The 26,043-nt window shown below is 42.3% G+C and overlaps 1 protein-coding gene across 1 annotated transcript; it reads left to right on the forward strand.

Moving 5' to 3' along the window:
* Positions 1-17,999: 17,999 nt before the first annotated feature.
* On the forward strand, positions 18,000-25,650 carry LOC145407564 (activin receptor type-2A-like). The gene is made up of 10 exons (XM_080278487.1): positions 18,000-18,054; positions 18,480-18,673; positions 19,840-20,029; positions 20,388-20,503; positions 21,494-21,667; positions 22,107-22,274; positions 23,027-23,266; positions 24,060-24,189; positions 24,365-24,504; positions 25,495-25,650. The coding sequence occupies exons 1-10, from the start codon at positions 18,000-18,002 to the stop codon at positions 25,648-25,650; spliced, it is 1,563 nt and encodes a 520-aa protein (XP_080134613.1).
* The last annotated feature ends 393 nt before the right edge of the window (positions 25,651-26,043 follow it).

A 26,043-nucleotide genomic window follows, 5' to 3' on the forward strand; every position in this document is an offset into this window, starting at 1 on the left:
GCATGAACTCTTTGATACTCTTCCTCCCGCGGAGAGAAAAGGCAGAGTCATAACTGTATGAGTAGCATTTCCTTGAGCCACTGGTTTCATCTTCAATACCTATCACTCTGTTCTCTGTATCCAACAGGAATGGGTGCTTGGCTGTGACAATGTAAGGATCACACTCACCTCCCTCTGGCCATAAGAAGAGTGGCTGGTAAATCACCTTCCTATTCTCAAATTTTCTGGATGCTAACAGGTAACTCATTTTGGCTGATGAGTCTGGCCTCCTCCAGCCATATTGAGGTACCCCTGACAGGATATTAAGAGGGCTGTGAAGTTCTTTGCAGTGGAACCATGAAGAACCACCATAAACATCTTCAATTAGACCAAGAAGGATGGGAAAAGCTGCTTCATGTCTGTAAGTCATTTCATCTAGTGACCCACGGGCTAGGAAATATCTCAGAGTTTCACGACACAACCACTTCCTGTCTGCTGGAACACTCAAGTTAACTGGGAATTTCTTATTTGCAAAATAAGAAAGATCTAGTTTTCCTAATTTATTCTGAGACAGTTCAGGCAGGCTCACACAACCTCGACTGTTTTGTTTCCTGGGTGTTGACGTCACTGATGAAACCTCCGACACACAACCACTCTCCTCCTCACCAACAGAGCTTCCAAAAGCAGATGACAAGGAGGTGCGGCTATGTTTGAAGTCTGTAGTGTGTGAACGGCTGCTCCAAGTGCCATCCTCATCCTCGCTGACAGGACCTCCAACATTTGATGACAGGGAGGTGTGGCTGTGTTTGTCCCAAGTGTCATAGCTGTCTACTTCAGCAAGAGCCAGGAACCTGAGAGCCACTCGACATAACCTACTGTTGCTTGTAAGGAATATGGCCCTTCTGCCTATGACCTGACCACGGACAACACATGGTTCAATTTCCTCTACAATTGCATGAACCAATCTGCCCCTATTACTGATCTCTCCTACCCGAGATCTTGTCTTGCCCATAACAAGGTACTTTCCTTCAAAAATATAGTGGCTCTGCTCTCCACCTTGACTGAGCAAACACAGGCACTTATCTTCAATGTTATGGGAGTATAATGTCTGGAAATGTTCTACGTACACTTCTCGGCTCCTCCTCTCAAACCACCCACACACAGGACGGTGCGAATCCCTGTGGAGTATCAGGTAGAAGTTTACCACCCGTGCTGATGGTGAGACTGGCTGGTCCATGGCAATATCTCTTGGTACAGCCATGGATCTCTTCACCCCTTCCATTGTGTAGGCAAATGTGCATCCTCCATTGTCCATCCTCAGTGTTCCTTCATGCACAGAGTAACACTCTTGTGGCTGACAGTCATCTCTTTCTGACTCAGTGTTGCTTCTTCCATCATCTGATTTTTTATCTGCCTGCGCTTGCTCATCAACACCAGAAATCAGCAACATTTCATTCATTTCTCCACTTGTAAATAAAGCAATTGCTCGCCACTCATTCAATCCCGTGACATCCTTTCCATTCTTCAGATGAACTGTAACAGCATCATGGATTTTCAGATCTTCGTTTGTGTTTCTGCAGTCAACAAATTGCTTTTTAGCAATCCAAATAGATTTCTCTTTATTTTCTATACACACATGAAGGCAGCAGAGGTTGCCAACAATTTTGCAAACCACAGCTTCAACATCATAATAGTACATGTTTCCCTCACCATCCACCATCCATGAAGGTCGTGGTGTAGTTGGGGTCCACATGAGAATAGCTATGAAGGGCGAGGGCTCTGGGTCACTACGAAGAGCATCAAACATAATTACCGTTCCTAGTTTCACCTCTGCAGCCATCATAGCAACACCGTCCCCAACACTCACCATCCCATCCTCCAACACCACCACCTCCGTCACCCCCTCCACACCAGACACCCTGATGGCCCTGTGTTGACTGCTGTTGAGGCCACGGATGAGTATGCCGGTCATGTCTCTGAGGTACAACATGGAAACATCCTCGTCACTCACCTTCGTCACATCATCATCACTGCAGAGCACAGTTGATGGTCGCTTCTCTGAATTGCCTGGGGACTTGGGGAGCAGCTGAGGCTTGAGAATGGGTCCATAGAGACATTCTGTGCTCTCTGGTAAGGCTGACTCAGTTACCAACAATGCAATAATCCAAGGAGAGTTAGCTGGCAAATTGTCATTTTTCCTCAAGTGCAAAACAACTCTGGAATTTAATGGAATGGATGTGCAGGGACGACCTTGTGTATTGAATGTTCTAGTACTTAAAATAGTTCTGATTGCAATAATCTGTTCATTCAGCCAAACATCAAACTTCATCTGGTCCCCCTCACAACCTTTATAAATGCCTGGTATGTCAAAGTAATACTTTTTATGTTTCATTTGTGCTTCCTGTGGCTTACTTCCTACCCAAAGTGCAAGAAGATGCTTATTTTCCGTGTCATCATTTTCAAACACTACATCAAAGCCAACCAACTTATCAACGGTATCAAAACTTAAGTTGATGGCTATACTATTCTCAAACAACCAGGCATTTTTGCCAAGTTTCAGCCGTGACGGTGCTCCACCTGACAGTGTGCTAATTACAAACTCCTGCTGGTGAGTCTGCCAGTTCAGCAACCCTTGACAGTTCTTAAATACTAATGGTTTCAGCCGCTGTGTGTGACTACTACCAACCTCAAAGGCTTCACGTTTTGCCATGGCCTCGTTGTTTGTTGTTGCAGAAATGACTGATACCCTTGCACCTGGTTCCTTAGGTTGCTTTATCATGGCTCCCTTGTTTGTTGTGGAACTGAGTGACATTCTTGTACTTATCTCCTCAGTTTGATGTCTTGTCTTGGTTTGTTTGTCTGTTGTTGCAGAAGTGACTGCTACTCTTGAACCAGGCTCCTTTGTGTCTCCTGCACTTGGCTCCTCTGTGTCAGCCTCCCTAGCACCTCTGCACTTAGGGACAAGGGTTAAGGATGGTGAGTCTGTGGCATCACCTTCAACCACTACGAGAAGTGGCACCCACAAACAGTCACCAAAAGCAAGGCGAACCTCTTTCAAGTGCAGAGATACATGTGAGGATGGTGGTATGGCAGCACAACTCTGTCCATCTGCAGTGAAAATGCTGGTGGTCTCTTCTGTTGCGATGGTTGTGGTCTGCCCATCCAGGCTCACATCAAACATCAGAAGACCGTCATTCCTCCCACGGTAAACTCCAGGTACGTCAAAGTAGAACTTCTTACTCCTGAAATCATTGTATGACACAGAAGGCTTCTTTCCCTTCCATATTGCAACAAAACGATATGAGTTTTTGTTCACAACGTGAATATCGAACTGGACAGGTATACATTCATCTTCCTCAGCATTAACTGCTTTTGTACCCTCAATAATTAGACCATTCTTTCCAACATGAATTTCTGATGGCAAGTTAGTTGTTGCTGTTGTTATCATAAATACACTGGACTCACTGTCCCAGTACATTGTTCCCTTACAGTTCATGAACAATTTTGGAGGTTGTTTGGGGGCATAGTTCAAGCTGGATGGTTTTGGTACTGGTACAACTGAAATTTCTTTCTTAGTGCCTTCCTCCTCCTTTGCTCCAGCAACAACAAGGAGTGCTACCCAATAGGAGTTACAGCCTTTGTACACAGTCTCCTTCAGGTCCAAGATAACATGTGATGACACTGGAATAGGGGAACAATGCTGTCCTTCTGCTGTGTAGATTGCAGTGGTGGATTCTGTTCTGATGGTTCTGGTTTGACCATCCAAGCTCACATCAAACTCCCACAGGTTGTTATAAGGTCCATGGTAAACTCCTTCAATGCCATAGTGATGCCTGCTGGTTCTTGTGCTATTCACGCTGGTTGTCTCAGGTATAACTGGAGTCTCCTTCTTGCTGCTTTCCCCCTCCTTTGCCCCAACAACAACAAGGAGTGCTATCCATAAGGTTTTAGAGCTGAGGTATAGATTCTTTTTCAAATGTAGGGTAACATGTGATGACACTGGAATACTGGAACAACGCTGTCCTTCAGCCAAGTAGACTGCAGTAGTGCATTCTGTTGTGATGACTCTGGTTTCTCCATCCAAGTTGACATAAAATGCCCACAGGTTGTTACGACATCCACGGTAAACTCCCTGAGCATCAAAGAAATACCGGTTGCGTCTGGAGCTATTGTAAACCTTAATGGGCTTCTTTCCTCTCCATACCGCCACTAAGCGTATCTTCTTTGCCCTTTCCAGATATCCATCAAACTGGATTGGTATAGGTACAGGCTCTTTCACAGCTTCAATAAGTTTTTCAGAATGAGCAACAAATGCTCTCTTTCCAATACTGATCTCTGCTGGCAAACCTTCAACTTCTGTAGTGATCATGAACACACTCATTTCACTATGCCAGTACAGTGTCCCATGGCAGTTCTTAAACAACTTATTTTTCTGACTTAGTGCTTGGCAAGAAATGTTCAGTGTCTCCAAAGATGCAGTGTCATCCTTCCAAGATTCCTCACTGTCTAGAGTACTTGTGCTTGATGCATTCTTTAGTGTACTGCCAGCAATGAACTTTGATTCAGGCAAATTTTTACAGCTAACTAGCCTTGACCTCTTTGTGGAGTCTAGTTCCTGTACCATGGGTGGGTGTCTGTTATGTGCTGAAGAAGTGCTTTCAGTATCCGACAAGCCACTCCAATCATTTTCCTGGAACAGACCTTGCATGTTTTCTGAATCTGTCCATGCTGTTTTCTGATTTACTCCATCAGATTTGAACTCCAATTCTGATCCAGTCTCAACTGTCACTAATCCACCTCTGCTGTCCAGTTTCTGCGCTGTGAGTGAGTCTCTGTTACACGGCACAGAGGTGTCTTCAGAATGGGACGAAACATCCTGACCTTTATCTTGACCTAGATTCATGACTGCTTGCACATTTTCTTTCTGTGTTGTCAGAGTTCGGTGCACTGATGTCTCCTGTTCTTCTGACGTCACCATTAAAGGTGAGGATGTGTCTTGTTCTGCTGATGTCAAAACTGGTTGCACTGGCATTTCTTGTTCTCTGGATGTCCCTTTCAAAGCTGAGGACGTCTCTTGTTCTGCTGGTGTCACTTTCAGGGATGAGTAAGTCTCTTGTTCTTTTGATGTTGATTTAAAAACTGGGTGCAACGATGTCTCTTGTTCTGATGATGTTACTTTTGAGGTTGACAATGCCTCTTGCTCTGGTGATGCTGATGCAACACCTGGGGTTATTGATGCTGATGTCAAAGGGTGCACTGATGTCTCCTGTTCTGCTGAGGTATCTTCACACAACTCATGGACCAAAGTAACTTGTACACTCGTGGAAACTGTACTGGGTAAAGGGGAGGGAGACATGGAACTGGGTGAAACAGGCACAATGGCGGAGACTGTAGTAGGTGAAGGTATTGGGGACACAAAGACACTGGTGGAGACTGTCCCACATGACGGTTCCACAGATACAGGTACAATGGACGAGACTGTATCGAGTGAATCGGATGACACATGTATACAGGTGGAAACAGTCCTGGGCAAAGAGGAGGAAGATATAGGGGCACTGGTGGAGACTGTACAACGGTCACACATGCTGGGTGTCAACAAGCAGTGAATACATCTACCCTCGCCCTGTGCCATCACTGTCTCAACACATGTACCACACAATCCAGGTCCTGTGTGTGTGACCGCTAGGCTCTCTGGGAGCTGGACCATGGCAACAGTCCACACTTCCCTCCCATCCTTGCCCACAGTCCGCCTCACATGGGCCTTAACTTGCCCACTAAGTGATGATGTAGCCCACCTGTTCCCACAGTACATTATCTTCCTTGAGCACGGAATATGCACCGTTTGTTTATCATCATCATCCCTGTCATCAGCCCAACTCTTTTTTTCCACCTGGTATACCAAACTGTATTCCCCCTCCTTGATGACTAGGTCAACTGGGGCATCACTGTGCATGTAAAACTGTTTTTTTCCTGCTGGGTAATACTTGATGTTGGTGCATTTTTGGTATAAGGTTAATCTATTGAAGTCTGAATCCAACTTCTGCTTCTTTGGTTTTATCCCAGACCACAGACAAGAGCACATGAAGCCATACTGATAGCTGCCACTCCCTCCACACCCGGTAGTAACCATCATGCAAACATTGGCATACAGCTCTCCACATTCAACCTTCAGAAACTTCATAATCTCTCCTCTCTTTTCTACCTCCTGTCCATTGATGAAAACAACAGACTTTGAGAATGCTACTAACTGTTCTTTCCCATTAATGGTGCAGGCAAAGACTCCAGTTTCCTTGGAGAATGACACAAGCCTGACGCTCAAATCATCAAACTCTTCCACAAACACATAGAGGTTGAAGTATGGCTCAATGCTGAAGACAGGCTTAGCTTTCTGCCAGACCATCAGTGCCACATACTTACTCGTTCTAGAGAGGAAGATGGCATCAAAATAAACAATAGTTCCATCTGGCTGCTCTCCTAACGCCAGAGGTCGGTTACCACACCAAACGAGGGCCACACCTAGCAACCCCATTCCAGAGTTTTCTATTTTTGTGCTGACAAGTACTGGGGCAGAATTAACCTGAGTCAAGATGTAACGTTCATCGAGGACCGTACACACCTTCCCTATCTGGTTGTAGAGGCATCCAGGCAGCTGTGAGGAGGGCAGAAGGCAATACGCTGTAGCTGAAAGATTATACCCTTCCCTCACTGATGTCTGTGAGTGCATTTCCCTCACTCTTACTCCTCCTGCTTCATTATCAAGGTTTTCTTCTTCAGACTCGTTTTTTTCTTCGTCTGTCATGATTTCGTCATTATTTTCTTGAATTTCTTCTGCCTCCTCTTCTTTGCTTTCCAGTTCATTTCTTTCTCCATTAGTCGTCACTTCTTTGTTATTGTCCTCATTCTCCTCTAATTCACCTTCCTCATTTTCTTGTGCTTCAGTTGTACCATCTTTTATACCTTTATTACCAATGTTTTTCTCTTCCTCCACCTCATTTCTTTCTCCATTCTCTCCAGTGACATTTCCTTCATTCTCCTCTATTTCTCCTTCCCTGTTTTCTTGCCTTTCAATTTCATCTTTTCTGTCCTCATTACCAGTGCTTCTCTCTTCCTCCAAATCCTTTTTTTCTCGATTCTCAATGGTTGGATTTCCTTCCTTGTTTCCCTGTCCTTCAATCTCACCTTCTCTTCTGTCTTTACCACTGACGCTCTCTTCTTCCAATTCATTTCTGCTTCCACTTAATTCAGGGATATTTGTCTGAATTTCCTTTCTTTCTTCTCCCTTGCATTCTTGAACATGCATCTTACCATATTTTCTGTCTTTACTGGCTTTCTTCTCTGATTCATTTCCCCCTCCATTAACCATCTCTTTGTTCATACATTCTTTAATCTCTTCCTCTTCTCTCTCCATGCTTTCCAGAACCTGAATCCTATTATATCTGTTCCCTTCTGTACATGGAGTATCACCATCCCTTTGTACTGGGCCTTCTACTTCCTTCTTCCTCTCTTCCTGTTCTGAACATTTAACTACTGAACCATTATCAATATTGTTCAGTTCTTTTAGTAATGCAGTATCCTGATTCTCTTTTCGTTTTAATTCATCACCCTCTTCCTGTTCTGTACAAGTATCTCCCAAAATTTCCACTTCTTGGCCTTCTCCAGGGTCCGTGGTTTTTATTTGCACTGGTACAGGTATAAAATCATTCAAGACTAACTGATCAACATGACTTTGTTCAAGTTTTAGTTCTCCATCAACCTTTTCCTGTTCCAAGCAAGTAGCAACTAAACTATTACCATCACTGTCCCATTTTTCAAGTAATACACCATCTTGAGTTTCCAATGGTTTTAACTCTTTATTACCCTCTTCAATTAATTCATCACCCTCTTCCTGTTCTGTACATTTCTCCTCCAAAGTCTCCATTTCTCCTTGGCCTTCTTCATGCTTAGCTTTTACCTTCACTGATACAGGCCTCAAATCATCCCATGAGATGTGACCATCAGCACAGGCAGTCACATCCTCACAGTTTATCTTATCCTCAAGCACCTGGGCTGCTTCTGAAGGGGTATCAGAGTCAAGAAAAATTTCCTCCTTTCTCATACAGTCAGCTTCATCATCACCAACATTTTCTTTGGAATTTGAAGAGGCACTATTACAGTCAATGAAATTTTCCTCCATTTTCCTGTAGTCAGTTTTGTCATCAATTTTTTCCTTGCACTGGGGTTCGTCAGTGGGATGTGACAGGCCTCCCCAACTACTCTTATCGTCTTCATGCCCGTAAATACATGTGTGATCAATGTTGACGTTTGCTAGTTGATAATCACGCTTATCACTACATTTACTCAGGTGACTGGAGGCTTTTATCTCTCCTGACTCACTGCACTCTAAACCACCTACAGATTCTTGTGTCACTTTACTAATATGGCTGGAGGCTTTAATCACCTCTGACTCAATGACTATCTGGGATTGTTGTATGGGATGCTTGCTTCCTGTGTCTGGTATATCACTGTTCACACCAGAAATCCAGCGAAGCCCTAAGAGATCATTTTGAGAATAATTACTCAAATCTTGCTCATCTCTCACTTCTTCCATTTCTAAGCACCTGGGAGCTGTGTCATGGGGCTTTGTTTTTGCTACAGTTTTGTGAATATCTATTTTGGTAGATTTTGTATCCTGTTGGTACAGACTGTCTTGAGATGTGAAAGATGCTTCAGTATTATGTGACTGCTCAGCATCTGTGCCCTCTGTTTCTTCACATAAGGGAACTGCAACATGGGGTTTAGCAATATCTCCAAGTCTTTCAACGGATGCTTGGGAAGGCTTTGTGTTCTGCTGGGAGAGCACATCCAGAAAGGGAGAATATGTGTGAGAGGCTTCATTATTATGTGATTCTTCAGTACTTGTATCTTTTCTTTCAACACATATGGGAACTGCAGCATCAGGTTTAGCAGTAACTCTGGTTTTTTTAAGGTCTGTCACGGTGAGTTGTGTATCCTGCTGGAAGAGATCATTTTGTGAAGAAGTGGCAGAGGCATCAGTTTTATAAGACAAAGCAACACTTGTTCCGTCTGTTTCTACACATATGAGAAATGCATCATGAGGATGATTTAAATTTCCAGTTCCCTTAATGTCTGCTTTGGGAGTTCCTGTGTCCTGCTGGGATACTAGTGAGGTATCATTCTGCTGTGGTGGCAGTTCATCCTTAAGTGATGCAAAATGATCCACAGTTCTAGCTGACAACTCAGTCCCACTATTATCATCAACCCTTCCTGGAGTGGTATTAAGGCACGTGACATGAGGAGTGGACGGAAGTGAAGAAGTGGAACAAAGTAAGTCAGTGTGTCTAGAATAATCTGAGGCAGCAACTGACAAGTCCCCACAAGCCTCACTTTCCACAGTCTTACTGGTTCGGGAAACATCAGAGCCACAAGTAGTTAGGTCTGTTCCATGAGCCACACTTTCTACAGCTTCAATAGTTCTGGAATCAATTAAAGCACCACTACACAGGTCTTTCCCAGGACTCCCCCTAACCTGAGCATCCCCTTCCACATCCTGGGCTCCATCCCCACCATTGCTACCACCACCCTTATACACATCCACATCACTGTCTGACTTCACTACACTATCTGTATCCACCTTATCATCACACATACAGGGATCCACATTGCTCTCTGTCGTCACCACGCTATCAAGAACTTCTGTACTACCTGCTTCCACCGCAAATTCTACCAGTCTCTCCTCCACACTTCCATCCTCGCTCCCCTCCAACTTGCTCATGTCTGGATTCTTCTTCGCACATAATTTCTTCTTCACCCACCTAAACATCGTTAAGGGTTATCACGCCACCTGCAAAAACACAATGCTGTTAGTTCTTGTTATATATTGCCTTTTTGGACATTCTTTTCACACTATGATATACTCATTTCAACATAACCTGGCTTAAAATGGCCACCTCTTCCACTTGAATACCACGTTGTAATAACAGAATGACACTCTGTACTGCTTTTACCCTAACTTGGCCATAAAGTCACCTCTCCACCTTGAATTTTGAGCAGACACAAGATTTAACACTAGAATACGGTGTCAGTCATGAAAAAGTTCTATGGAAAGAATGCTGAATCTTAGTCATGTTATATACTGCCAATGATTACAGAAAATAAACTGCAAAAGGACAAAAATCTTGGCCAGGTTAATGTAAAAGAACTCTAGTCATGAATGTGTGGTATAGAAAAGAGCAACTTTTTGTAGTGAAGGGGTCAGATCATACCTTCTTTAATCCCCTCACTACAACTGGCTTTCCTAGGCTAAATAAAATCATCCAGTGGTAAAAAGATTAATACACAAGTCTTCACTGCATTGGAGGGGTTGAGTTACATGATCCGTGTCCACGAGAGCCAACACATTCAAATCTGCAGTGTAAGAAAAGGTATCATACAAGAGGGACTTACTGTACATATAAAACTTTGGTCAGCTTCTTCCCATGCTACTGTGCTGTTACAGTTTAAGCTACCGCTGTTGTTGTTATTGTTTTAGCAGCTACTGTTGCTGTTGTTATTGTTGTTGCTGTCATTGTTTTAGCTGCTACTGTTGCCGTTGTTATTCCTGTTGGTGTTGTCAGTACGGTATGCGGTTTCTGGTCCTCACTGCGATAAGCTCAGTGGATCAGCAGTACTTCCAGTCACAGCATACCTTCACAAAATACACCTAAATTTCACTAGGGCTTCACATTAGTTTGTAAATACTGTACAGTACCTAGTGTCAAGTGCGTCATCATCATCATCAGCAGCAAAACCATCATCACTGACATCCTGATACTAATTCCCACATGATAGGCTACTGGGGTAAATCAGAATGAAAAAAAATATATATATATATATACAGTAAAAGTCCAATTCTTCGGCATCCAATTCCCCGGCAAATCTGACATTTCGGCAGTTTTGAGAAATAGTCCCATTTACGAAAATCTCTGATCGTTCGGCAGATTTTCCGATTTTTTTCATCAGTCTTGAAATTCTTCATGAGGACCCTCTACTGCTGGGGACTTCTTCCAGCAGTAGCCGACTCCAATCAACCCCTTCTATTGTACATATGTAATTAAGGAACCTACTATAAGTTTAGGTAAGTGCATGTGAACTTGTAGGCCTACTGTACCATTACATTTATATACAGTATATTCACTAATTTCTTTATTTTCCATATTCATGTATAGTACTGTATTCATTACAGTATTGTACAGTATCAAACAGTATACAGTACTCTCTCCAAACACATTTGTAATAATATGAGTAGTGATGATAGTGTTCACCGAAACATATAAGGTATTGAGTGGGTAGGGTTTTTGATAATTCGGCAATTTTGATTTTTCGGCACTAGCCTGGTCCCATAGATGCCGAAAAATAGGACTTCTACTGTATATATAAAACAAAACTACCATACAGTATCAAACAGCATTCCCGGTAAAACACGCCACAACATTACACACATCATCATCGTCATCATCATGATCATTATTCCTACCTAAGATGCAGTGAGGCAGAATCCCCAAACAAGAAAAGGTGTAGAATAAAATTGGGAGAAACAGCATGCCCACTAAAACAGCCCACACAATCATCCATTCATCATTAACCATCTGTGTGAAACTAATTAGGCAAGAGTATGTCACTGAGGTGGAGGGGCAAAGAGGGAGGGGGAGACCGAGGATAAGATGAAGGGATGGAATGGAGAGGTATATGAGAGGGAAGCGTAAGCTGGGGGGAGGGAGTCGAAATGGCAGGGGACAGGGCGACAAGGAGGCGATTTGTTTGTGACCATCCCTTACGGAATTAAGGTGTCTGACTAGATAAAGATACTGTAGATTTTCTCTTCATACATGGACCTTACATACACCTGTCCAACAAAGCACATCAGAATTACCTTACACTAAGAGCCCTATGGAAACAAACCTAACAAAATACTGTAACTCACAAATTAACCTAACCTAATACTAAGAATACAAACCTAAGAAAATAACTGACTCACAAACTAACCTAACTTGAAACTAAGAAAACAAACCTAAGAATAACCTAACTGACTCACAAAACTAACCCAACTTGAAACTAAGAACACAAACCTAAGAGAATAACTGACCCACAAACTAACCTAACCTGACACTAAGAAAACGAACCTAAGAGAATAACCTAACTGACTCAAGAACTGACCTAACTTGAAACTAAGAACACAAACCTAAGAGAATAACTGAGCTGACTCACATACCAACCTAACCCAAAGCTAAGAAAATCCTAACCCAACTGACTCACAACCTAACCTTAAAAAAAAAAAAAAAACTAACCTAACCTAGACTTTCCTGAATACAAAAAAGCACAAAAATATTACACAAAACAGAAATCAGCCACCTGGTACTGTACTTTTTAAATCTTATTCCTGCTGCCATTGATAGTTTTATTTAATCTGAGGAAGATTCAATGTGGTGGAGGCATTAATGAAGGCTTTGGCTCTCTTTTCCATTTTAATATGTCTTGGTTAAGCTGCAGCAAAACTGTATGGTGTTAAACAGAATGAACCCCCCAAAATCTGTCACTGGATAAAAAGGCTTAACATTCTGAAACAAAGGACTAAATATTCTGATCAGGGATGGGGCCAAATACATACTGGTATCTGTGTTTGTACTTGCAAATACAGTAAAATCAATATTTGTAATTGCCTCTTGACAAATTAGCGTATCTGTGCAGTATCTGTATTTGTATTTGGTCTTTTGTAAATGATCCCTGCATCTGTGATTCTGATACACAATAAGGGTCACCACTTAATATAAATGCAACTGCTACTTCTCTCTCTCACACACACTTTTACTGATGATAAGGAAAAAAATTAAATACAGGAGAAAAAAAAAAAAAATCCATATACAGTAATCACTCCAATATCCGGATCAATAGAGCCATCGGTAGGTTCGGATATTGGTTTTGTCCGGATATTGGGCCCCAGCTTATGGACTTGTACTTACGGACCCTAACACAGAGAAACACCTATACAACTCCCTCCGGACATGCATAGCACCTATTTAACACCCAAATCACACCAATAAGGCACATAAATGACTGAAATAAATGCAATAGACACATAAAATGTGGGTTTAGAAGTATGTTCATACATTAATAAACATTCTGGTACTTATGGACTCTAACCGAACCTAACCTAACCGAACTCTGAAAAACACATTCCTACTGCACATGCATGAGGTAAGTTTAGTATGGAAAGAAGCACAGTATGACACTTTCTGGTAAGTATAGTATGGGAAAAAATACAATATGAAACATTCTGGTAAATATAGTATGGAAAATAGTACAACATGAAACATTTTGGCTACTTACAGCAAGTCCCTGGCCACCTCGATGAATAACCGCCTCCTCTCGGACTCTGACAGTAAGAACGATTTCCTGAAGCACTTGCACTACACTCTTCCTGAAGTCTTGCACTGAACTTAGTCACTAACACACAGAAGTCCGTTCTTTTCACAGTGTTCACTTTAGTCCAAATAATGTTCCATTAAATTTAAGTGTTGCACATTAACTTTTCCCAAGCCATGGCGAAGAGCGTAGGTCTTGTCGCGGTGAGAGACAGGCGGGAAGTGGGGAGGATGCAGCGGCGCTCTATCGGACGTCGGAGGAATGACGAACCAAAACAATGCTCTCACGCGGCACGCGCGGCAAGTTCAAATTACGGACGGCAAAAAATCGATTTTTTTTCCAATTTTTTTGGATTTTCGGACCATTTTGGGAATGTTTGATCCCAGGACGATAAGGTTCGGTTAGTGGGGATGTTCGGTTATTGGGCGTCCGGATATTAGAGGGATTACTGTACCAGCAGCAGGTGTTATCCATTCATTAAGAAATCTGTAACAGTTACTTAAATTTCTGTGGACTGAAGTCTGGGGGGAAATTACTCTGGGGAAGCAAATTACAGACAGAAGCATTACATGGTTTAAAAAAATAAATAAATAAAAGAAAAAAATAGTCACCTTGTTAGGACTGAACATAACAACCATCACTTCCAATGATCCATTCTTACTGGAATATTATGTGATCGTCTAACGTATCAATTTAACTGATTCACCTCTATGTGACAAATTTACGAAATATTGTGGCACCTTTCTGACCCACAGAGAGTGATTTTATTATTTCTACTCATTATAATTATTACTGATATTATTAAACATTTCTTGTGACCATAGGAACATGAATAAACTTTAAAAGATGCCTTAAGTCAGAGATAATCATATTTTTGGAGGTACCCATGTCAACTGGTCATTCAAATTCTTTAAAACAGCGACTTTTCCCTTTAAATCAGGCCACCAACAGACAGATATTCAAAACTTGTATTTAGCTCTATCAAGGAAAAACTTCATTATGATATATCTAACTTCTCTAGCGTGAAAATTCTTTAAAATTATGTAATCTACTGCTAGCTAATGTAACAGCCGAAAATCACAGCGCTCTGGGATACGCCTCCAACGAAAAGCAATTACTGGTCATTTACGTGCAATACCCAGCAGCTGACATCACACTCTGAACCTAGCTAATAATACTGCAACCAATCCGTAAACTAACAAATTAATCATATCACCTAATCAAAACCACCAAAGCTCCTACCGCAACCCCGCCTATCATATCATTGCCCTTGAGAACTTACAAGTAGACGGAGCATATATGTGTGGTTTTCACCTATTTTTTTTTTACTTAACTTGCTCAAAACACCTTCAGACATATCTATACTTACCAATCATGAAGTACAGTATGTGTTTATCGTGTATCACCTCCAATTAACACTAAACTACCTAGTGGAATGTCTTCCTTATCATCGTCACGTCCTGGACACGATTGTTTATCCCTGCATTTCCGCTAAACATCCGCTCCAGCTGCTACATATATAGACGCTGTTACTTAGCACTATGTGTCCCTAACAGCATATGGTCAGGAGATTGACTTATAATAACAAGTATTTAAAGAAGATTTAAAAAAAAGGAGCTTAGCCATTTAATTCCTGACCCTGGCTTCATCCAAGCATTCCCGCTAAATATCCTCTCCTACAGCAACATATAGCAACTGTTGAAAGCAATTTTTGGCCCCAACAGAATATGGTTCGGCATTTAATCCATATTGACAAGCAGAATAAATCACTAACAAAATAAGTGATACGGAGTTTACAATACCACTTAAAATAGAATCCGTAAGCCCTTGGTTGGCAAATCCTTCTGGAGCGTCGTATAGACCACCAGCTTCATGTTCATATGGTTACCACCCAGCGTAGTTCGATTTCCTAGGTTGGAGTAAATCATTTGGCTTGTCATTCAGTGTAGAGTCACATGAAGCTACTGCTACTACTATAGTTACATTGAGTGGTGGTAGGGGTACAGCCTAAAAAAAAAAAAAAAATGTAAAATGAGTGATTTGAGTGTAGTGAAAATTTGTATCAAAATATCCTTTAACGGTGAATGTGTGGAGGCAAAAAAAGAAAAAAAAGAAAATAGAAAAAAGAAACAAAGGCTTACCGAGCAAAAAAGAATGGGTGGGAAGGGCTGCAGTGCTGATGATAGTATGCATTTGTAGTGTGACAGTGTAGGGTGAGTGTATAATAACCTGTAGTGTGACTGTATAATAAATTGTGTATGGTGAGTTGTAACGTGGGTGTGTAATGATAGCCTAGTTGCAGTGAGTGGATTTTAAGGGTAGTATGAGTATAGCCTATTATGACAGTTGTACAGTGTCACCAGAATGAATTGTAGTGTGACTGGTGGTGTGTAATGAGGTATAGTATTACGGATGCAAGCAATCTTGAGGAGCAGTGTTTATTGGCAGTTGTAGTACGTCAGGGTAGTATATGATGACAGCTGTAGTGTGACAAGAATGAAAATATAATAACAGTTGCAGTGTGACAAACATATTCTATAATAACAGTTGTAGGATGACGGGAGTGATGTATAATGAATGGGACAGTTTAGTCACTCGTCGCCTCAAACTGCGTACGTACGGGACCTCATGTTGCCAAACACTATTTTAATGGCATTTTCCCCTACACTGGGTTTGTAGGCATAATTTGAGCATCTTATGAATCAAAGCAGCTATAGCGTATAGTTTCTGTCGCAAAAGGTTATATTACATGGCGATTATGCAGAAGTTAAGGAAATAAATAAAATGGAAATCTGTAGTGTAGAGTTGTCAAGCTCATCAATGGTGCACAATGGTGTATTTGTTTGTTTTGCCGCCTGGCGCATGTTATCTGCCAGTACTATAGTTATATCCACCCCACATGGTGTAAGTTCCCTTTTTAATCATAATATTTGACTCCTGGTTTTCTTAGTGCTAGGGAATATAATCAAGTGGTATTATTTGTGATTGTGTGCTGAGGCTGGCCGACCTTTTTCCAAGTTCCAATACTTTCTCACTTTCGAGTTGCCGTATTTTTTGTTGCATCACATGTTTTGTGCATTATATAATCTTGACTGTTGAAATCCCATAATCTTTAGCGTTAACATAAGCCACAGGTACACGAAGAATTCACCCTTTTTAATAATAGCTGGTATATAGCTCAAGGCGTAGGTTTTTAGATGACTTACAGAAACTGGATTATATCTCGTAAAAACACACGCCATATTGGATTTTCCTAACAAATGCGGATGTGTTAGTGAAACAGTGCTATTTACGCGTGATACCATGAATGAGAGTCATTTACAGTGAGGATATAGTGAGTAGAGTGGCTGGTGGTGGTGTGAGTGGGTGAGGGGCGGCGGGAAAAGCGTGTGTCGGCCATAATGAAGGTCAAGCTCAATGTTTTGGTTGCCAGAGGACTGTCAGTGGAGGCCCCCTGTCTACAATACTAACCTAATTCTGGTGCTCCCCGTTACTGTTCACCCACGCCCTCGTTCCCACCGTAGTCTAGGGTAACTGAGTGGCCTAGTACGTGGTGTTAGTATTCATAACCCGCAGTAATAAGGTGTAATGGAGGAAGAGATAACGCGGTTGGAGGGTGTGGGACTAGCTCGCCTCCCCTATCATCTCCCGCAGTCGCTACACTTTCCCCATCACTTGCGCCAGTTTGCTTATTCTTGGTTAATTTGGTTATATTTAGGGGAGTAGGGGGAAGAAAACAATGCATTTAATTTGATAACCGTATATTGTGACCTGAATTTTGGAAACTGGCAATGAGTATAATTATCTCATTTGTGGTTAATGTTTTCATATATAGCACAGCAAGGAGAAGACAATGCATTATGTATAGGAAAAGTATATTTTGGCACCAGTATCTGTAGCTAGCATTTTGAAATTTCAAGTGTTTAACCTATAATTTTGTTGGGTCTGATTGTGTGTCTTTATTTATTAGTGCTTTATATACTGTTATTTTTATCTCAAACTAGAAATGGTGTAGCTTAAGTACTGTATTAGAATAATGCATTAATGAAGCGCAGGGTCATTGTGAAAAACTAGCAACACATGTTGTCGTAGTTATGCTTCTTATTTGAAAATGCTTTTGCATTGGTAGGTATGTGTAGTTTAAGTACAGCATTGTTTATAATTGTATTATTAATGGGTCTAATAATGTGCATTTCTTTACAGGTGTAATGTAAACAATTTATGAATTAGACTAGGTAAGCTAGCAGTCAGCTCTCCATTCCTACATGATTATCTATTCCCGAGGAGCTCCTGAAGTTGTGAAGTGTTTAGTGGTGATGGTAGTGGCGGTAAACCCGATGTGAGGCACGTATGGTGAGGGTGGGGACAAGTAGACTCCTTGATGAGACAGACAGTGAGTGGGCGTGTGTGTAGACAGTACATGATGTGGCCCCCAGTGGCTGTGACGGCAAGGATATAACCAGGCGCGGGGTGGGGGTGCGTTGTTCACACGTGCAGGGACCGACACGGACAACGGCAGCCGGTGGGGTGCACCAGGGTAAGGAGAGGCCAAGCCAGGCGAGGCAAGGCAGCCCAGTTTTGCCATGGCTGGAGGCATCAGATGCAGGCAGCTGCCCATAACCATGGTGGGCGTCATCACTCTGGCACTCCTTCCAACCATCACTGTGGTGGAAGCAGGTCAGTTTTATTACAAGCATACCATTCTGTACTTACCTACAACTGCACTGGTTTATAAGTGATTTATATATGATATATGGTAGTCATATTGGGTTAGTTCTCATTTTAGGGTTGTTAGGTGCTGATGATTCGACGCCATCATTTAAATGTACTCGTTATAATTCAGTTATGAAGTACGGTAAAGAATGAGTTCTTTTTCCATGACCCCTTAATGACCCATTATATGTCACACCATTAGTTTCCATGGAAGTACTGTAGCATTTTGCCTCCATTTTTAATGATCATTTCCAGTATTGAAATTTTGATGGTACAGTATACTAAAAGTGATGCCACACAGTGTCCTAAGCTTATGAGAATTTGCGGTCACTCAACAGTATATAGAACATATATCAGTAGCCTATTAAAAGATGGTGTGGTTGTTGCAGAGGTGTTACCGGAGGCAGCCAAGGAGAACCAGCCGCAGGACTTCTACTGTGAGCAGTACAATCGTACAGAGTGTTCACAAAAGGATCCTACACTCACCAACTGCACCACCAAGACCATTAAGAAATGTGAAGCCTTGGAACACCCTGAGAAATCCCATCAGTGCTTTGTGCTCTGGACTAACACATCAGGAAAGGCAAGTACTTCCCCCAGCTGTCCTTTCAGTGTGCTGAAACTTGATGTAACTCTCATCTGCTGGACTGATATTGTTACATCATTTACGGACATCTCATTGTCTTCATTCACCTCAAATGACCTTTTTGACATTCTCATACCATTATTGTTCTAGTCCGTGAATCATTTGCTGACCTCTTTCATGGTTATGTCTATGATGTATGTTTTAAGTGTCGCAGAGTATGACATATATTTGCCGCTACAGTACCCATTCTTTCCCTGTCCTGTCTTGATCCACCCTGCTTAGGAACTTACAAGGGTTACTTGGCTTTTCAGTGTTGTTTTTGTATGTGTTTCTGTATCCTAGGGTCATCTGCCAGAGAGACGGCATGGGCCATTGCTGCAGGGTTATTATCAGGTGGTCATTCTGATCACTTCTTTGAATAACATTGCCAGCCCACAGTATCTTGCCAGGAAATTACCCATGGGGCGTCCCCTTGTTTCAATTGAGATCTTTCCTTGTTCAGTCCTTTCCCCAGTCCTTGCTTGCTGGCTCGGTACCATGCTATACTGCTAGATGTCCTATACCATCACACTGCTACTGCAACACACATCCTTGTTGGCTGGGACTCCAGTATTTCATTATGAACTCTCCCTGCCTTTCTCACCCCACCCTTCAGTCTTTAGCTACCTAGTTCATGTATCTGGAGTCATCACCTGCCATGTAGAGTCACTGTGATAAGGCCTCACGTAGGATTGAATTATACTACAGGCATGCCCTACCTTCCAAGGACACTTCCTACTCACTTTGCCTTGCCTGGCCACAGTTGTTTAACAGATGTTTTTATTTGTGACAGCTTTGCAAGTTATCATAGGATGCTACAAGCTGTCATCATCCTGACATATGGCTTCCCCCACCCTGGATATGCTATACTGTATAGTTGTACAGTATACGCACTGTGAACATCTATCTATCTATCTATCTATTGCCAGACACCACAATCCCGTATGGGGTGGCCATTTGACTCTGAGTTATTTGTTTTACAGGGAGGGTAGCATGCTATTATATAATAATGTTTGATCAGAAATGTTATAAAATGCTGACAAAATAGCAGTGTTGCCTGATCCATCATGCCACTCCATTCAGTCATCCTGCAATATAATGATGAGATAATAATTGAATTCCAGATTGAAGTTGACCTCAAGGGATGCTGGCTGGACGACAAGACATGCACGGACACAGACGACTGCATCAGCCGGCAGTCAGTGAGCAGCCTGACAGAGCAGAAGCCACACCTCTTCTGCTGCTGCAACAACCAGCAGTGCAACAAGAACTTTTACTGGCACCCAGCTCCTGAAGTTCCCACCACCACTGCAGGTTGGTCGTGAGTCATGGTATATCCCTGTCATCATCATCATCATCAGTATAGCACCCTCCTGAGCAAAATATAGTACTGTAATCTGGTAGTAGCAAGAGTTTAATGTAGATGACATCCTCAGATTAAATGAGTAGTACAATGAAATATATATATTTTTGCATCATCCTGATCATTTTTCCTTCCTAAGGAAGAGGTGAGGGAAGGTCAAGAGAACAAGAAAAAAACAGGTAGAAGGAGAACTATGAAAAATATGCCCAGTGAAGTAGACCACACTTTCTTTTATTCACCATTCAAGCCCTTGGAATCCTGGCACCACCTCAGGCGATGTTAAAGTGACTGTTTCTTCCTTTTTGTCAGCCCCCAGCGAGGCCTCAGATGTGGTGGTGGAAACTGTGGCCTGGACGCTGGGGACGCTAGTGGTGGTCGTCATAGTCATCACAATACTCTTCTACCTCTACCGCCGCCACAGGATGGTTAGTATATAGTGCAGTTTTTATAGCCTAAGGAAGACCCCAACCCCTTTCAGCTTAGTTGATGACCAAGTATAGTTAGATTGGTGGGTTGATTTGACTGATAACCAAAGAGACATGTTTACTTCGTTATTGAGGTTCGTTGAATTTCATTTTGTCATAACCTAGTACTGTATTCAAGGTTTGGAAGTGCTAATTTCATAAGGTAGCTAAAAAAAAAAAAAGTAGCATCCATTCTCTCATGGTTGATGATGCAAACTGTCTTTCCTGGTTTTGTTTGATGAATATCACAACTGTTGAAGCATCCAAGACTATTTGATATCTTTCAGTAATATGTCCCCAGTAGTTACATATTAAGAGCTCCAGTATTATCCTTTGTAGTGCCCAGCCGATCTCATTAAACTTCTTGTAGTCACTGAAGCACTGTATCCTACATTTGGTGAAACAAAATACACCTGGCTCTTTTCGTTTTATGTAATTTTTTGGTGGTGGGTGTCCTGGTCATTGCAATACTCCTCTGCTACCACTGCTAAGGTCATGTCCACACCAAATGCATGTTTGCAGGGTTGTTTGTAGAGTCTCACCTGCACCTTTTTATATCCAGTGGAGCCACTTGTATGAGTTACTGTGATGCAGAACTTGTGTCCATGCCAGCAAGCATTCGATGTGGCCATTGTCTGAGGAGTAGTTTATTTATCTCTACAGTCAGATGCCTATGCCTTAATCCCGTAAGGGGTGGCCACAGACAAACTGCCTTTTCAGTGCCCAGTCCTCTGCCATTTCATTACCATCTTCCTAACTTAGACCCCCTTTCTCATTTACCTCTCTACGTCATATCTCTCCATCCCACCCTCAGTCTCCTCCTCCCTTTCCCCCAGTCCACCTCTCTCATACACTTTCCTTGTTAGTCTCTCAGTCTCCATAGGTGTTCTAAAAAGCTTCCATAGACAGTGAGAATGACTCATTAACTATACCCACCCTTCCTTCTTCCAGGCCAACTTCATGGAGCTGCCTCGTGTGGAGTCGACCGCCCTGGTGCCGCCCTCACCCCCCATGGGCCTCAGACCAATCCAGCTGCAGGAAATCAAGGCACGCGGCCGCTTTGGTGCCGTGTGGAAGGCCAACCTGCATGGCGATGTTGTGGCCGTTAAGATATTCCCTGTACAGGTGAGTGTTAGCAGTTGCTGAATGCACATGTCATGTCATTATTGGCAAAACTAGGATTTTTTAAATGAGGTGACCAAAGGATCACTCTGTCCACCCCTGTGGCTACACGACTGCCTGCCATGGATGTAAATGTGATTCCATGTATGTGACTGCGAGTTTTGATCATGCAATTCTTTAGAAGTTAGGCTGGCCAGGTGTGATGCATAACCTTAGAAGTAATTGCCAGGTTACAGAGCATATTCATTAGTGAGACAGGAAAGCAAACACAATTTAGCTACTTTCACTGGGGGCTTCACAAATAAGTGTCCGAAATTGGGAGCGAGTGTGCATTTTTATGAACATTTGTTTTAACCTTATATTACAGTGACATCATTTGTATTATACATTTGTTAACAATAGTGGATATTACTCAGCCTTGTCTCTCTTTCCACTCACTCAGGACAAGCAGTCATGGAGTGTGGAGAAAGAAGTGTACTCGTTGCCGCAGATGTCACACGATAACATCCTTCACTTTATTGGAGCAGAGAAGCGCGGTGAAAACCTTCAGGCTGAGTTTTGGCTCATCACCACCTATCATGAACGTGGCTCACTCAACGACTACCTCAAGGTAAGGGCTGCTGGTGTATGTCTTTAATTGCCATGACTTATGCTTCTCTACCTCATTATTAAAACCTCACAGCCTATGCATCTTGCTGATACTCAACCCAGATCTCACTATAACGTTGATCCAGTTACATCACAGAACATTGTAATCAACTCATTTTCCTAACTCAAGGAAAGGGGCACTGTATTACGCTTCTTATTAATCTGCCAGTGACTCCTCTTTGCTGTAGTATCAGAGCAAATGCATATCACGCACCCTCCACACTGACCTATCTCTAATGCTGCTCCTGATGCCACTGCTCAAACACTCGTGATCATTTTGACAGCATTCTGTCCTCACCATAATGCAGTCCTTTACACAGCATTATAGACTCACCTCATGCACCTAAAAATACACAGCACACATAAGCCTTTTTAAATGGCCCCAACAAAAGGTCTTTGAGAGTGCCCAGTTGAAGGGCTGGATTATCTGCAGACTATCAGCTTCACTCCAGTTGTCTTGTGCAGGTTCCTTCGTGTGTTCATTTTGCCATCAACATATGACCTTCCCAAGTGAGAGAAATAACCCATTTTCCTTTTCAGGCAAACCTTGTAACATAGAGCAAGCATTATACCATTAGTCTAAAGAGTTGATGGCACAGACAGAGAGAATTCACCCATTTTCTTATCAGGCAAACCTCATGACATGGAATGGGTTGTGTGCATCAGCATGTTGATGGAATGATGGCTTAGAATTTTGCTCATTTTTTGTTTCAGGCAAACCTCGTAACATGGAATGAGCTGTGCACCATTGGCGAGTCAATGGCTCGGGGGCTGATGTACCTACACGAGGAGCAGCCGGCCACCAAGTGCGAGGACCTCAAGCCGGCCATTGCACACAGGGACTTCAAGAGCAAGAATGTACTCCTCAAGAATGACCTCACTGCTTGTATCGCCGACTTTGGCCTGGCCCTCATCTTCCGCCCCGGCCAGTCACCCGGCGACACCCACGGACAGGCAAGTTGTACAGGTTATTTGTTTTAACCCCACTAACCCCTTTCAGTCAGGGTACGGCTTTTTCAGTTTATTCTTGCCACATCCTTACAGTTTTCTCAGTTTAGGATGGACATTTCAAGCTGGAGGGGATATAGCCTTAATGAACCCCTGGTATACGAAACACCTTTCCTAAGTTGAATAAAACAGTGTAGAACTCTTGGACATAAACTAAAACGATGGCACCCAAATTCAAAGGGTTAGTGTGATGACTGTGAGAAACTGAGTTGTGGAAGTCCAGATTCTTAGACAGGTGTGGTATGGGGAATTGCTGATTTAATACCTTTAGTATGGGGGACTGTGTGAGACTGGTATGACATTACTAAACAGTGTTAAGGAGTAATAGCAGTGGAAATGTTAGTGGCAAAGAATGTATATTGTTTTATTTAGAGTGGATAGGATATGATACGTAGTACGTAGCTACATGCATCCCACACTTAATGACCTCCAATGTTGTCCAGAGCTGTAATATTTAATTATTTAATCTTAACACTGTGACAGATGGTGTAGTTTTCATTTCATTCTTACTTTCCTCCAATGGACTAATTCAGCTAAAGATACATTTTTTGAATGGGAGGGTTAAGTATGGCCTTCATTAACCCCTTCACTATTAGAAATCTTTCCAGATTGAATGAAATTGTTAGGTGGTAGCAAGAACAGGAAAAAAAAAAGAGTGAAGGAGTTGGGGACACATTAAAACATGGATTCACTGGGAATATGTTGGGACTGATTGTTTACTTGACCACATCCGGCACAGGTTGGCACACGGCGCTACATGGCCCCGGAGGTCCTGGAGGGAGCCATCAACTTCCAGCGTGACGCCTTCCTCCGCATTGACATGTACGCCTGTGGTCTTGTCCTTTGGGAGATGCTGTCCAGGTGCTCAAGTAAGTTTCACATACGCTTGAGTGATGTCGGAATGGATTTATGGCCCATTTTATGTATGCACTTTCTTTTGCTGGACTGTTGGGTGATAACTTTTTTTTTCTCCTTAATGTTGATGATTTCCCCGCAAATATTCCATCGATAGTCACGTTGGCAACACTTTTCGTCATTTCCCAGGCCAGGATGGTCCCGTTGCCGAGTACCACCTTCCATTTGAGGATGAAGTAGGACAACACCCAACCTTGGACGACATGCAGGAGTGTGTGGTGACGCAGAAAGCCCGGCCTGCTATACAACCAAGCTGGCGTACCAATGTTGTGAGTACATTTGCTTTGTGAAGACTTGGTATCTGGATTTGTTTATCTGTATACAGTAAACTTTTTAATATTCTTACTAATAGGGCCAAAGCCTATACAATTAAGTGGATTTTACAGTTAAAACTGTGCTTTTCCCCCAAACTTCTATAAATTAAACAGTTGCCCTCAAAAGTGTCCCACCATACAAAAGTACAGTAAATTTAACACATGAATGTAAAATATGAATAAACATATAATACTATATAGCAGTTGGACACATCATTACTGGTAAGGATCAAACACCATATTTATTTTTACCTGTTGGGTTAGACCCCTTACTTATTTTTCCCCTTTGGTATTGACAGAGAAAAGATATTACATTTCCTCCCTGTCCTCTGATTGATATGGATAATGCACACACAGGTACTAAGATGGTTATAATGAAAACTGCGTGACTATTTTCTGTATGTGTGTGAGAGAGCTATATGGCCTAGCTTTGACCTCCTACTACAAGCTGTCTTTCTGGCCAGGTGCCTCAGTCCCATAAGGGATAGCAACAAACAAATTGCCTCTATGTCACCCTGCCCACCACCATTTGGCTGCCCACCCCCCTCACCTCACACCCCTTTTGTCATATCTCTTGACCCCATCAAGCAAAAAAGGGAGTACTGTACTGGAGCGGTTTTTTCATTCCTTTGTCTTTTTTTCTTTTTAGTGGCATTTGTACAGTACATTCAAGAGGTGGTAGGATATTATTCTTCCATGTAAAGCATTATTATACCATGCAGAGTGCCACTAGGGATGTAGAGTGTTCTGCAGTGTAGATAATTCAGACTTTTCTGTCCTGGCAGATGTAATATGGGATTGTCAGTTACAGTTTTTTTTTTTAACTTCATTTGTCAGAGTTTCTGTCTTGATTAATTACTTGATCTCTTTCTCGGGGTATTCTCTCTCTCTCTCTTTTTTTTTTTTTTTCCCCCATCTGTAATTTGTTCCCATTCCTCATTGCAGGCAATGGTGGGTCTGATTGACACAATGGAGGAATGCTGGGACCATGATGCTGAGGCACGACTCTCCGCCTCCTGTGTGGTGGAGCGGCTCTCAAGCTTGTCCAGTAATCCTCAGTTCTCTCCTACCTCACATCCACAGAAGGAGTCGAGTATATAAGGTGAGGTAAAGAGAAGAACAGATAAATCACAAAAGGAGTTTGGCATGTGGTCCAGGTGTAACACCTCACAAGGAGACCAGATTAGCAATGCTAGGTGGGTTAGACTGGAGGGAGGACTGAATAAGTCATAGGAGTTGAGTATGGTTTACAGTATAAGGTGAACTGATAAAAGGATTGAATAAGTTACAGGAGTTTAGTCAGTAAGATGAGCTAAAGAAAAGTTACGTAAGTCAAGTAAAGGGAGAAATTACAGGAGTCAAGTGAATGTCAAATCCAGCGTTGTCCCTTGAGGCACATAGGAACCCAAGGCTAGGCAAGAAAGGGAAGTAAAGAGAGGATGGGATAAATTGTAGGAGTCAAGTATTCAAGGTGAGAGAAAGGCAGGATGGATG

Source organism: Coenobita brevimanus, chromosome 73, assembly GCF_032717465.1.
Source record: "Coenobita brevimanus isolate Jiangsu-jjx chromosome 73, ASM3271746v2, whole genome shotgun sequence".
Classification (NCBI taxonomy): Eukaryota; Metazoa; Arthropoda; class Malacostraca; order Decapoda; family Coenobitidae; genus Coenobita; species Coenobita brevimanus.

What these genes read in the sequence shown, in the direction of transcription:
- LOC145407564 (XM_080278487.1), top strand. Translation starts at nt 18,000, where the DNA reads ATGGTGGGCGTCATCACTCTGGCACTCCTTCCAACCATCACTGTGGTG. An exon ending in CATCACTGTGGTGGAAGCAG is followed by an intron (nt 18,055 to 18,479) that starts GTCAGTTTTATT and finishes TGGTTGTTGCAG; the next exon opens with AGGTGTTACCGGAGGCAGCC. An exon ending in CCGGCGACACCCACGGACAG is followed by an intron (nt 23,267 to 24,059) that starts GCAAGTTGTACA and finishes CATCCGGCACAG; the next exon opens with GTTGGCACACGGCGCTACAT.